At 39.5% G+C, this 12,596-nt stretch overlaps 1 protein-coding gene across 4 annotated transcripts in view; it reads left to right on the top strand.

Annotated features, from left to right (window-relative positions):
• Positions 1 to 5,898, top strand: part of LOC137243594 (D-beta-hydroxybutyrate dehydrogenase, mitochondrial) — a 238,220-nt gene extending 232,322 nt beyond the window's left edge. For all 4 annotated transcript variants that reach the window (XM_067771445.1, XM_067771446.1, XM_067771443.1 and 1 more), the window contains exons 5-9: positions 1,441 to 1,594; positions 1,801 to 1,875; positions 2,010 to 2,191; positions 5,005 to 5,106; positions 5,175 to 5,898. In XM_067771445.1, the coding sequence (XP_067627546.1) occupies positions 1,441 to 1,594; positions 1,801 to 1,875; positions 2,010 to 2,191; positions 5,005 to 5,106; positions 5,175 to 5,366 (705 nt within the window). In that variant the 3' untranslated portion in view covers positions 5,367 to 5,898. The remainder of the gene's footprint in view (positions 1 to 1,440; positions 1,595 to 1,800; positions 1,876 to 2,009; positions 2,192 to 5,004; positions 5,107 to 5,174) is intronic.
• Positions 5,899 to 12,596: the final 6,698 nt, after the last annotated feature.

The raw sequence follows: 12,596 nt of genomic DNA, 5'->3' as shown, positions 1-12,596 counted from the left end.
TCTGGATGGTCGGTAGGCATCGGTGCAATTTAGAAACGAAACATCAAAACCAAGAATAGTTAAACAATGGGTGCCACAGGGAGATGTCCTATCCACACTTTTGTTTAATTTCTACATATCTAAGCTACGCTCGCCACCAGAAGGAGTTACTATTGTTTCCTACGCCGATGACTGCACAATAATGGCCACAGGCCAGGCCCACAGTTCGATGAGCTTTGTAACAGAATACACGGCTACCTCGCTGATCTCTCCAGTTTTTTCGCCTCGCAAAACCTGCAATTAACACCGACTAAATCCTCCGCGACAATATTTACAACATGGACGTCCCAAACCATTTTGAACATTCACGTCGATGGCACTAAGCTACCGACTGTCCTACACCCCAAAATCTTGAGTGTGACGTTTTATCAGGATCTAAATTTTGGTGAGCATGCAGCCGCAATTGTACAGAAAATCCAGAGTCGTAATAAAATTCTCAAATCCCTTGCTGGCAGTATTTGGGGAAAAGGCCAAGAAAAGCGCATTACCACATACAAAGCAATTGGTCAGCCGATTGCATGCTACGCTTCCCCTATATGGTCGAAAAGCCTGAAAACTACTCACTGGATGAAGCTACAGGCCTGCCAAAATACTGCTCTCAGAACCGTCACGAGCTGTCTTCTTATGTCCCCAGAACACCATCTACATAATGAGGCGAGAATACTCCCCATTAGGGAGAGAAATGAGATGCTAACCAAACAGTTCCTGTTGAATTCCCAGAAACCTGGGCATCCCAACAGATATCTGATTGATGAGCCAACACCTCGCATGGGCTTAAGGGTCCATCTCCGTAAACATTATGAGGAAATACAGCACCTGAGAACTCAGCCGTATGAACCAAAAAACACGAGCAGGTCCTTGGTGAACTCCACAAACAGTCGTCGGACATTTATGCCAGGAATTGCCCAGTGAATCCAGTACTCAAAGAACAGTACCCAAAACTTTCGGAAGAGGAACGCATACTACCCAGGGAAGCGCGAGTCGCTCTAGCTCAACTTCGTCTGGATACTGTAACACGTTAAACTCTTTCCTATCCAGAATCAACCCCGACGTACAAAATATATGCCCCGCTTGACACCAACCGTCTCTTTAATTGTAGTGTGGAACCAACGCCTCTAACACCCCTCTCATTATGGCCCACCCCTGTTGAAATAGCAAGTTTCCTTCGACTCCCGTTAGAGGATATTGATGAAAATTTGTGATTGGTCGCAGCTATTAGGTGGGGTGAAGCACTGCTACAACAACTTGGACCGCAGCCACAATAAATACCCACCTACGTACCTTTGAACCGCGATTGGAAACAAAAATTCCTAAAGTCCCTGCCATAATCTTTCATTATGCAAATTTGCTTTCTTTTTTAATATCTGTTCTATATATGTATCTCTTCTTCGCTTATTCCAGGTACTCGCCGCCGCTGTCTACATTTCTGAACATTTGCCTGATGGATCCTATGGTTTATGGGCTGTAGTACATTGTGCTCACTGGCTTGCCTTAGGTGAATTGGAATGGATACCATTCGGTGTATTGCGCAAGTCATTGGATTTGAATTTGTTGGGTAAGTTGAAAAAAACTTTTTCAAAAAGCTTTAAAAAGAAAACTAAAGCTTTTTATAGCACACAGCTAAATGTATAAAACAAAATAAGTATTCAGTAACATCTTATGTCTGATAACAGGTTTTGCGAAAAGCTTTTAGTTCATTTAGCTTTAAGCTCAGTTTCACGCAAAAATGTCCTTGCAGATATAACTCCTTTTTTACTACAGGTGCCGCTCGTTTGACACAAGTTATGTTGCCATTAATTCGTCGCTCAACTGGACGTGTTGTCTTCTTGACCTCAGGTATGGAATGTCTTTATTAAAGCATTATTCAGTTTATACTGATTGCATGTGCTCCCAGTGTAATTATAATATGTTCTTTTCTTATTATTTATAATTTTTTGTTTATCTTATCATTACACTATTTTTAATTACAGGCCTTAGCAAAATCCCTGCACCTGTACGTGGCATTCAAAGCGCCACTCAAGCGGCTATTGAAAGCTTTGCCAGTTGCTTGCGTCAGGAGATGCGTCAACGTGGTGTCGATGTGTCGGTAGTGGCTGCCGGTGAATTTGCACCAGGCAACAGTTGGCTTAATGAGACCGCATTGCGTGAACAGGTAAGTAATGAGTGAAGGGAGGACAATCTAAAAAAAATTATTTAGGATGGCAGAGCAAGCCATTAAAAGCCATCAATTTGAAATATTTGCAGTGATTTAAGGTTGCTGCAACTAGACACCAAAGTATTTATTATGTTTTTATTAGCTTAATTTTTTTGTTGCTTTTGTAAGTTGTAATTAGTGCTAACTAGGCAACTAACTGACAAGCCATTAAAAGAGACGACCAAATTAGTGGGTGCTTTTCCTGGAGCTTCCTACATTAACTCAACCACATAATGACTCCTATAGCCTTGGTCTGTCCAAGTTTATATCCTATTTTACCGTTTTTATGTTCTTAACGCGCATATGAGGCAACAACAGACAATCGTAGAAATTAGTAATTTATGTTACCTGAATGCACCCGTTGAGAGAGTGAAAGTGTGAAAGGTAATGAGCTTCCGTATTTTTCCTTGGTCTTACCAAAGGAGGGAGTTCCGAGATAATAAACATATTGCATACTTTTAGCCCTACAACAAAGGCTTGTTAAAGAACTTGACGATAAACAAGTAAGGAAGGCTGCCAAATTACAACTTGCAAAACTTTTAAATTACCTTCTTTTAAAACTGGGCGGTGCCACGCCCATTGTCCAAAATTTTACTAATTTTCTATTCTGCGTCATAAGGTCAACCCACCTACCAAGTTTCATCGCTTTATCTGTCTTTGGTAATGAATTATCGAACTTTTTCGGTTTTTCGAAATTTTCGATATCGAAAAAGTGGACGTGGTTATAGTCCGATTTCGTTCGTTTTAAATAGCAATCTGAGATGAGTGTCCAGAAACTTACATACGGACGGACGGACATGGCTAAATGAATTTCTTTTTTCGTGCAGACATTTTGATATATAGAAGTCTATATCTATCTCCATAGTTTATGCCGTTACGGGGAACCGTTATGCGAACAAAAGTAATATAATATACTCTGTGAGCTCTGCTCAGCTGAGTATAAAAATCCAGTTAAGCACCTTACCTTACTAATTGTAACTGTATGAGATAGATAAATTGTATTAAATCATGTTCGATATTTTTAGGCGCATCTGTGGGACTAAGTTAGTCTTGCAAGTGCAGCTTAAGATTCCTGATGATGACTTCAGACTGAGGTCGAAATATTGACATTAAATTAAATAAAAACAAAATAAAAGTGTTTTATTTAATCCGGCCTTGCGATCAACAATAACAACAACAGTATACACTAACGGCTAAAAAAGAAAATAAATTTAGAGTTGGACGATATTTTCTTATGTTGCTTCATTCTATCCAGATTCTAAGGTGACTAATAAAATTTTTTTGAGAAGTCAGTACAATAGCCAATACATTAACATGAAATAAAATAATTTGCTTATTATTTCTACAGGTCATCATTATTTTGATTTATTTGTATTAATAACTTATTAGAAACTCGCAGACCCGGCAGCCGTTGTTCTGTATTAGCTTTAGTCTATTTGCATAACTTTAACTTTACCTCTTTCTCTCCCCTTTTCCTTATCCTTTTATTCACCCTACTATTTGCCTTTCTCTTTCTTTGCTTCTCTTTCTGCGTCTTCGTCCATTTCCTCACTTATTTTACACTCCACTTCTTTCTATCTCTCTTTCTTCGTCTAGTTCTATCTATTTCTCAGTCTCTTTCTCCTTCCTTCCTTTCTCTTTCCTCTAGTATTCTTATTATTCTTCATCCGTTATTCTCAGTCCCGGTTTCAGATTCAGTTACAGTCCCAGTCCCAGTCCCAAACCCACTCCCAGTCGCAGTCGCAGTCCCAGTCCCAAACCCAGTCCCAGTAACAGTCGCAGTCCCAGTCCCAAACCTAGTCCCAGTCACAGTCGCAGTTCCAGTCCCAAACCAAGTCCCATTACCAGCCCCAGTCCCAGTCCTAGTCCCAAGTCCAGTCCCAGTCCAAGTCCTAGTCCCAAGCCCAGCCCCAGTCCCAGTCCCAGCCCCCGTTCCAGTCCCAGTTCCAGTCCCAGTCCCAGTCCCAGTCCCAAACCCAGTCCCAGTCCCAGTCCCAGTCCCAGTCCCAGTCCCAGTCCCAGTCCCAGTCCCAGTCCCAGTCCCAGTCCTAGTCCCAATCCCAGTCTCAGTCCCAGTCCCAGTCCCAGTCCTAGTCCCAGTCCCAGTCCCAGTCCCAGTCCCAGTCCCGCTCCCGGTCCCAATCCCAGTCCCAGTCCCAGCCCCAGTCCTAGTACTAGTCCCAGTCCCAGTCCTAGTACTAGTCCCAGTCCCAGTCCCAAACCAAGTCCCAAAACCAGTCCCAAACTTAGTCCCAGTCCCAGTCCCAATCCCAGTCCCAGTCCCAATCCCATCCCAGTCCCAGTCCCAGTCCCAGTCCTAGTACTAGTCCCAAACCCATTTCCGGTTCCTGTCCCAAACCCAGTGACACTCCCAGTCCCAAACCCAGTCTCAGTCTCAGTCACAGTCGCAGTCCGAGTCCCAAACCAATTCCCAGTCCAAGTCCAAGTCCAAGTCCAAACCCAAGTCCTAGTTCAGTCCCAAACCCAGTCCCAGTGCCAAACCCAGTCCCAGTCTCAGTCCCAGTCACGTTCCTAGTCCTAGTTGCAGCTCTAACTCCCATCCCAGTCCCCTCTCCTATTTGGTCCCTGATCAACTTCCCGGAAAAAATTTTTCTGTCCGTAAGAACCATCGTCGTACTACAAAGAATGTTCTTAAAAGAGAATTAGCGAAATCGGTTCAACCTTTGTCGAGTTTTGCGCTTATAAACGCATTCAGAGACTCATTTTTATATTAAAGATTTCTTTTATTAATTTTTAATATTTTCTTTTAGGCTAAGGAAATGTGGGCTCAATTAACCTCAGAACAAAAGAAGACCTATGGTGAAGATTACTACGAAGCTGCAATGTTGTCGCTCGAAAAAGCATCTATTGAGGTCTGAGAATACACAAAATCCAAAATATAAACTCAAATTAATTGAAATAATTTCTATTTTCTTTTCAGACCGCCGATATTCAACCCTCACTACGTGTGCTAATCGATGCCGTCTCACGCACTTTCCCCATGGCACGTTACACTCCAGTCACAACACGCGAAAAAGTTCAAATTTTCTTAGCTGAACACTTGCCAACTGCTTTGTATGAAATACTCTTTGCAGAACCCAAAAAAAGGGTGTGTCCAGAAGGACGTTTCTAAAACTGAGAAGGAAGGCAATGCATTGGGAAAAGTTTAAATGGTTAATGTAAACTGCGGCGAGAAAGGTGTTGGCAATTCAATGAGTTTCGCATCCACAACAATAAATTAAATATGCTAAATAAGTAAAAACAGCTACACGAAATACTTTTTATAAGAATAAATCCAATGAGATACTTACATATATGAAATGCAATTTTAAAATTTAAATAGTTTTAGCCATAGTGTAAAACAATCGTTTTTGTACTACTAATCACGCATTTATTTATGTTTTGTTTTTTTTTTTTGTAGTTCCACGTAAATAATTTTTGGGCATCAAATTTAGGAGTTAGTAAAAAAACTAGCAAGTGGCATTTAAAATAATATTTTTTTCAGAAATGAGATGAAATTAAATTTAAACATTTTCTCTTTGTAAATTATTAAGATTTTATTGGCTAAGCCAATTGATGAGAATAATAAATATTTTAAATTTCTTTTAGTGAATAGAAATGACATTTTCAATAAAGCTCAACATAAAACCGTCAGCGTAAATAAATTGTATTTATTTCCAATGCAACGATATCATAAATATATCACAATACTGCAGAGCTTACCGAAGCATTCGCCTGGTAACGACTAAGGTAAGAGTGTCACAGCGGACATACATACATATTTATATGTAAACCAGCCAGTAGCAAGCGAGGCAAATTAGGCAGCGCCTAGCCAACAAGCTGTAGTAGCAGCGATAGCAGTGCATGCACACCAACTATACGCATAGCTCTAGGCAACTACATTTCACACGTTCGTTATGAAGCTTGTGTTGTACTTCTTAACTGATTCATGTATTCAATTGTATCCTCCTCCAATCTGCATTTCGTACATCTGCTATCACTGACCAAGCCTAATTTAAAGGCACGTGACGCCTTTCTCTCTTTAATGATAGAAGCAGCTTCTTTAGTTCAAATTTGTAAAACCTACACATGATTTTCGACATTTTGCAGCCCCGCGCTCGGGTCTAGGTCTTTCCCACTTGGTCGATTATATGCACATCTCGCCTTCTCTTAATCTCCTACAATCTAATTGGGACGTCTACGGAGCAAACTTCGAGGGATGTGTACTTTTTAGCTAGTTCGTCCGCCTATTTATTCCCACCTACTCCCATATGCCCTTGGACCCAATACGGATACCTGCTTCTCTCTGTCTCGTTTATTTTCAGGGGTTGCTTATACTTGTAGGGTTGTCAATAATAAAATTAACGCCACTGCAGCTAAAGCTATTTTCTTACAGTATTTCTAATGCTTTGGTTACGCCTGCCACTTCCGCCTGAAAAACGCTACAGTGATCTGGTAGCTTGAAGGATCTGTTTATTTACGCATCAGCACAGTTTACCACAGACCATACTCCTTCTAGTACCTAGGAACCATACAGGTGTATCGCTTACCCCCAGCGGGTTAGGGGGTTAGAATATACCGGAGGTTCTATGCCTCTCGTAAGAGGCGACGCAGCCCTTTCAGGTTCCCAGCGCAATACATAGCTTCTCCAAACCCAATTGTCAACCTCATCTACCCGTGGCGAATCCTATTTCATTAACAGCCGAGACTCCGGCACCCCGAACTCCTCACGGATCTAGGAGGTGGGAGGACGGGATGGCCTAGAAGGTCGCATGTGGTCATAACAAATCGTTCCCGAGATGGTCGGGCTTGGTACCGCAACGTGACGGATCTGCATCCATCAAAGGACCATCAACTCGACAACATTCACTAAGGCTTTCGGGGAGTGTCCTTATCGCTACAACACCAACAACAAGTGTATCGCTTCGTCCACCATTTGGACATCCTTGCGCCAACCATTCAACTCTACTGTGGCTCTTAGAACCCCTTCGAAACGCAAATATGGAATCAGCTTGTCTGCTTGCCATGTAATTGATGACGCTATACTTATATGGCCATATAGTCTGCGCTCCTGCCTTCCAGGGGTACTTAGAATCGTTGCAGTTGTTAACGCTATGTTCTTTCCCACCTGGTCTACATGTGGAATTCGCAGAATGGCATACAGTGCAGCCGTCGGGGTTTCTTTCCAGGACTTCCGTAATACCCAGCATTGATAGAATTCATACCCGCTCTAATTTTTTGAGCTTTGTTCGGTTTATGTGTCTGTCCACCAAACAAGGACTCAATAGTAGAGGAGGCGATTCAGACGAGAGACGATTCTTCAAAGGAGCTTACTATGGCATGTTGCGATATGGAGATTTATCCTGAAAAGTCAAAATCGTCATGTCAAAATACCAGGCATCAAATAGCTCGGAACAAGGTTACATTTTTGGTAACACACATATCTACTACTTTTCAATAAATAACCAAGTTATAGGTATCCATAATAAATCGATAAATTTTCGCAAAAAAATGTGTAACAAATAAATAACTTTCTGATAAGAAAGTTGATAAGAAATCGATATTTTTTGGAACAAGTCAAAAGATTTTTGATAAACAATTTTTTGATTTTCGATATCAAATCGATAATACACCACTAATAAATTTCTTTAGAGCATTTCGATAACAATTTGATAAATTTTTCATAACAAATCGATAAATTTTAGTCACAAATCGATAACTTGTTGACAAATAATTGAAAGTTTTTACAAAATAAACTATAAAAAACCGATGACGATGAAAATCGATTACTCAACGGTAATCCCTGTTATCTCTATAGTAAGCTAATTACACTTTGACAACAAAACGATAACTTGTCTATGCCTAGTTGATAACCAATAGATATATCTTTCATAAAAAACGAGACATTTTTGAAAAAACGATAGCAAACCGATAGCTCATGAATAGAGAATCGACGACTCAATAGTAACCTATGTTATAGATAGTAAGTAAATAACACTTCGAAAACAAACGGGTGACTCGTCGATGCCTAGAATATAACACACTACGACAGCAAGTCAATAAATTTTTCATAACAAGTCAAGACATTTTTGGTAACAAGTCAATAACTTTTTGATAAATAATCCAAAGTTTTTGAAAGAAAAAAATGTCTAACAAACGAATACCTCGTGAATAGAAAATCGATGACTCAAAAGTAATCTGTGTTATCGATAGTAAGTAAATAACACTTCGACAACAAATCGATAACTGCTTTATGCCTCGTCGATAACAAAACTACATCCAACCTTTAATTTCCTTTCCTCTAAATACTTAAGACATATTAAGTATATCGCTGATTACAATAGAATATAGAACGCATACTTTATGTCGTTAGAAACATCGGGAATGCAAATAAGAGGAATATACTATTACAAAAAATAAAATCAAATGCACTTCACTATGCGCAGTCAAACCCCTAATGGCGTTAAGTTTTAGCCAAGAAACAGTAGAGTGTCACAATTTATGACAGCAGCCATTTCACTAAATTTTTGATGACAACTATGATACCGTTGCATAAATTTTACCTGTACTTAAAGAAAATTCCCCTGACGACAAATGTCAGCACCAGTGAAATGGAAATATTCTCGCTTTCGGCTTTTTGGTAAAAATAATTTTGCATCTTAACGCACAAACACATACGCACACTCTTCCTCTGCACATAAGCAATAGCATTCTTGCAGTATTTATTTATGGTCGTACTCAGTACCCAACAACACACACCAAGTTGTTATAAATTTTATAAGTTGCAAAAAATGCTAGCGGCACTGTTACAATAAGCGCAGACATACAAATTTACATTAGGATGGTACATAAAAAAATCATATTGTTACGAATTTTTGGGGATTCCCATAACTATGCACCGTCTGCTAACGTTCGAATAGCTGAACTGCCTAATAAATAACTCCCATATTCAGTCTTGCAAAATGGTCTTTATTTGGACTACTTTGGTAGTAGTACTTCAAAAATTAGACTATATATTTCACTACTAGTGTGTAAATCAAATTGATCAGTTATTTCTCAGCTTGCGTTGCTTTTATACTCTCTGTTGCCTCGTTCGCATAAATTTCCTAAGGTCTAGACTTTTCCCGAGCATGCCTTCAGGAACAGTTTTATCTCACACATGATTATTTAGGTATATGCGTGTGTGTGTGTGAGTAACAACTTCTCCTCTTAGCTGATGATTACATAATCTCTCTTCTTCAAGCTGCTGGTTATGCGTAAGGAATAATCTTCATTGCCTTGTACATAAGTGTGGCTGCTTGCTTTAATGTGTACATGTAGATAAGTGTGGCTGCTTGCTGTTTTTGTTGTTTTTATTATTTACTAAGAGCATAGTGTTGCTTATATTAGCCAAAATATTAAAGACTAAATTTATAATCGCTCATTTAAACGATAGTCTCATGATCAAAGATATCACTTATAGAGTTTGGTGTCGTTAAGGGCGATGGAGGCAGTGCGAACAGGATAAGGACTTTCTTTACCCTATTACGTCACACCTTAAACATTTCCAATCGAGAATTCGAGACTAAAATTAATATGCGATATTTTCGACGGTGATACTGCCTTTTAAGAGCTGAGACTGAAAAAAAAGATAGTTTATTTGTATTTTTAAGGACCACCCTGACGTGTATATTTGGAACAGTGAAGGATAGCAAATAAAGTTGCGATACGCGGCGTGCAAATATGCACTCAGTAAGTTTATTTATGTATATGTATATATATCTAAAAATTTGTGTGTAAGTACCACGCAGGAAATCGTGCATCGAAACCTTAAAGAGAGTGGCCAGCGACTAACACCTTTTATCTACAGGATTTAATATTTGAACTTTGCAGATCCCTAATGGGTATAGCTGGGATTAGCCAGTCCTAAATTTATGTAGCCGATTTTGATAAATATTTGAGATGCAGTGAAAAAATAATAATAATAATAAAATAGTAGTATATTAAAAACCCAGTAATTACCAGAAAAGTACGTGCACCGGTGCGTATACATAACATATTTTTTTATTATAATGTTCTTCTTCGTGTAGCAGTGCCTCGCTCCTTCCAATTGGTGCTATCAATCACAAATTTTCATCGATATTCTATAACGGGAGTCCTACCGCAATAAGGTTGAACCAAAGAAACATGACTGTTAGAGGCATTGGTTCCAGATTGCAATTGCAAATATAACTGATGTAACCTAGGGCATATTACATGCAGAGTACACATTGCGTATGTCGAAGCTGATTCCTTATAAGAAAGAGTTTAGTCTATTGAAGTATACAGAAGTTGTGCCAGAGTAACGCGTGCTTTCCTGGGAAGTCTGTTTTCCGCTAGTGCGAGTTTCGGGTATTGGACACTAGACGTTTACGCCAATCACTTCATCGGCGGCGGCAGCGTCGGCTCTATTATATACCAGCGTACGCCGGTGTTCTTACTTTAAAAAGCTTGATTTTTCTATTTAAAAAAATAATATCTAGGAAAGGTTCTGTTTGTATGTATTTAAGAAAATCCACGTGTTGGCCATTTCGAAAATATCTGGGGGTTTTGCCTCAAGATCTTTCCAAATTATCAAAAGTAGCACCTTGCGGAGGGATTGTCCCTCATTCGGTTGCTCCAGAGAGGCTTCGAACCTAACCCCGGTCTTTGGAATTGGTACTACTGCGTCTGCTGAAAAGAAATAGAGATACATAAAATAGTCACACCTTTGTCTGTATATCTCGTGCAAAACGTAGTTTCCCCTAGGGTTAACTCCTAATAATCATCGCGAACACAATTTTCACGGCCACGCACAAAGGCGACTTACGGTTGCCTTTAATGGTCTATTAATACTCATGACTCTCGTGGCGCAGGGCGCCTCCAGTTTTTTCGGCTGTTTTTAAGAGCTACAATTCCCAATGTGCGCACAGTAGCAATCCCTACCACCAGTCGCTTCCACGCCTCCTGAGCTTCACACCATATGCCAGTACAGAAGCTATAGGACTGCGACTTCGAACTCATACCTTCGTCGACGTCACTTTCCTAAAAGTTCTAGGTGTAGCTCCGAAGACTTTCCAACGGATGCTTTTGTCGCGCTATGCTGCCGAGCTACACCAGAGAAAAACCTTGAAACGTTAGGGAGTGACTATTCGGCCAAGGATGCCGCCCTCGATAACATTAGCAGTCTAAGTGGATGTCATTGCGTAACTCATGGGTGAAAATCGTATAATCCTCAACGCATCTACATAATTAAACATTTACAAGGACCCTGGATAAAATTTTTAAAATGTAGACCAAAGATTGCAGACGTTTGTGTTTACAACATTGATTTCAATAGTCTCCGTTAAATCAAATTTAGATTGAAAGTCGACGGATTTTAAGTTGAAATATTTTAACTACGGTTTCCCGGCCTATGATATACATAAGAGCTCATTATGGATGACCGCGTAGTTTCAGTTTTCAGACAAGTTCGACTGTCCACTACGTCAGGGTAGGAGCACACACTGTCATTAGTTCGACTGTCTTGGGAAAGCTTTTACTTCACCAATTTGTGTGTTCTTGCGAAGCAAAAAGCCTCACTTGGTAAATATATGTGCCTGCGTATTCACATTTATAAAAGGATCTGTAACGTGTAGGTGATATTTAAACTTGTTTGATAGGCTATAATCAATCTGATTCGCTCCAAGAAACTAGCTTTGGATAGGACCGCCAACTTTAAGAAATGTCAAACCGGGGGACTTGGGTGTTGAAGAATGAAGCGTGAAAATCAAAATTAGCATCTCAGACGCTATTGCATAGTTTCGCAAATAAACAACAGATGTTTGAATGTAAGCCCAAGTGATTTTACAAACCCTTCCCGTACGTACATATATATATATCCTCAACTTAAGAATGAGGTAAGAATCATTTCAAAGGAGTGTTTATGCCCCAGAACCTACTAAAGGATTTTGCATAACTGATTTCGCTTTTTACTTCAGCCAATCGCAATACACAATTTTTTCAAAAATCCGCACTTTTTGGGTATTTTGCTTTACTTAACAACTTGAGGACAATTTGAAAACATGTTTGGGTAATTTTATTTGAATTCATTTTTTATTCTTAATTTTTTCAAAAATTCCAAGTGAGCATATAAATTTATTATATAACTTTTCTTTTAATGAGTTCCTGAATTGGATGATGCAAAGTCCGTGCTAAGCTGACATCGAAAGCGCCTGTTATTTTAAATAACTTTTGAATGGCTATAAAGAGTTAAATTTCGCAATTAGTTTCTTGTAACTGGCAGTGATGCGCATCCGTTGATACCACTTTCTACCACATCTGACCAATTTTCGACATGAACAATAACTGGCATAAACAATCTTAA

This window comes from Eurosta solidaginis, chromosome 3 (assembly GCF_040869045.1).
Source record: "Eurosta solidaginis isolate ZX-2024a chromosome 3, ASM4086904v1, whole genome shotgun sequence".
NCBI lineage: Eukaryota > Metazoa > Arthropoda > Insecta > Diptera > Tephritidae > Eurosta > Eurosta solidaginis.
Note: the sequence above shows the minus strand (reverse complement) of the source record. Positions and strands in the feature narration are given on the sequence as shown.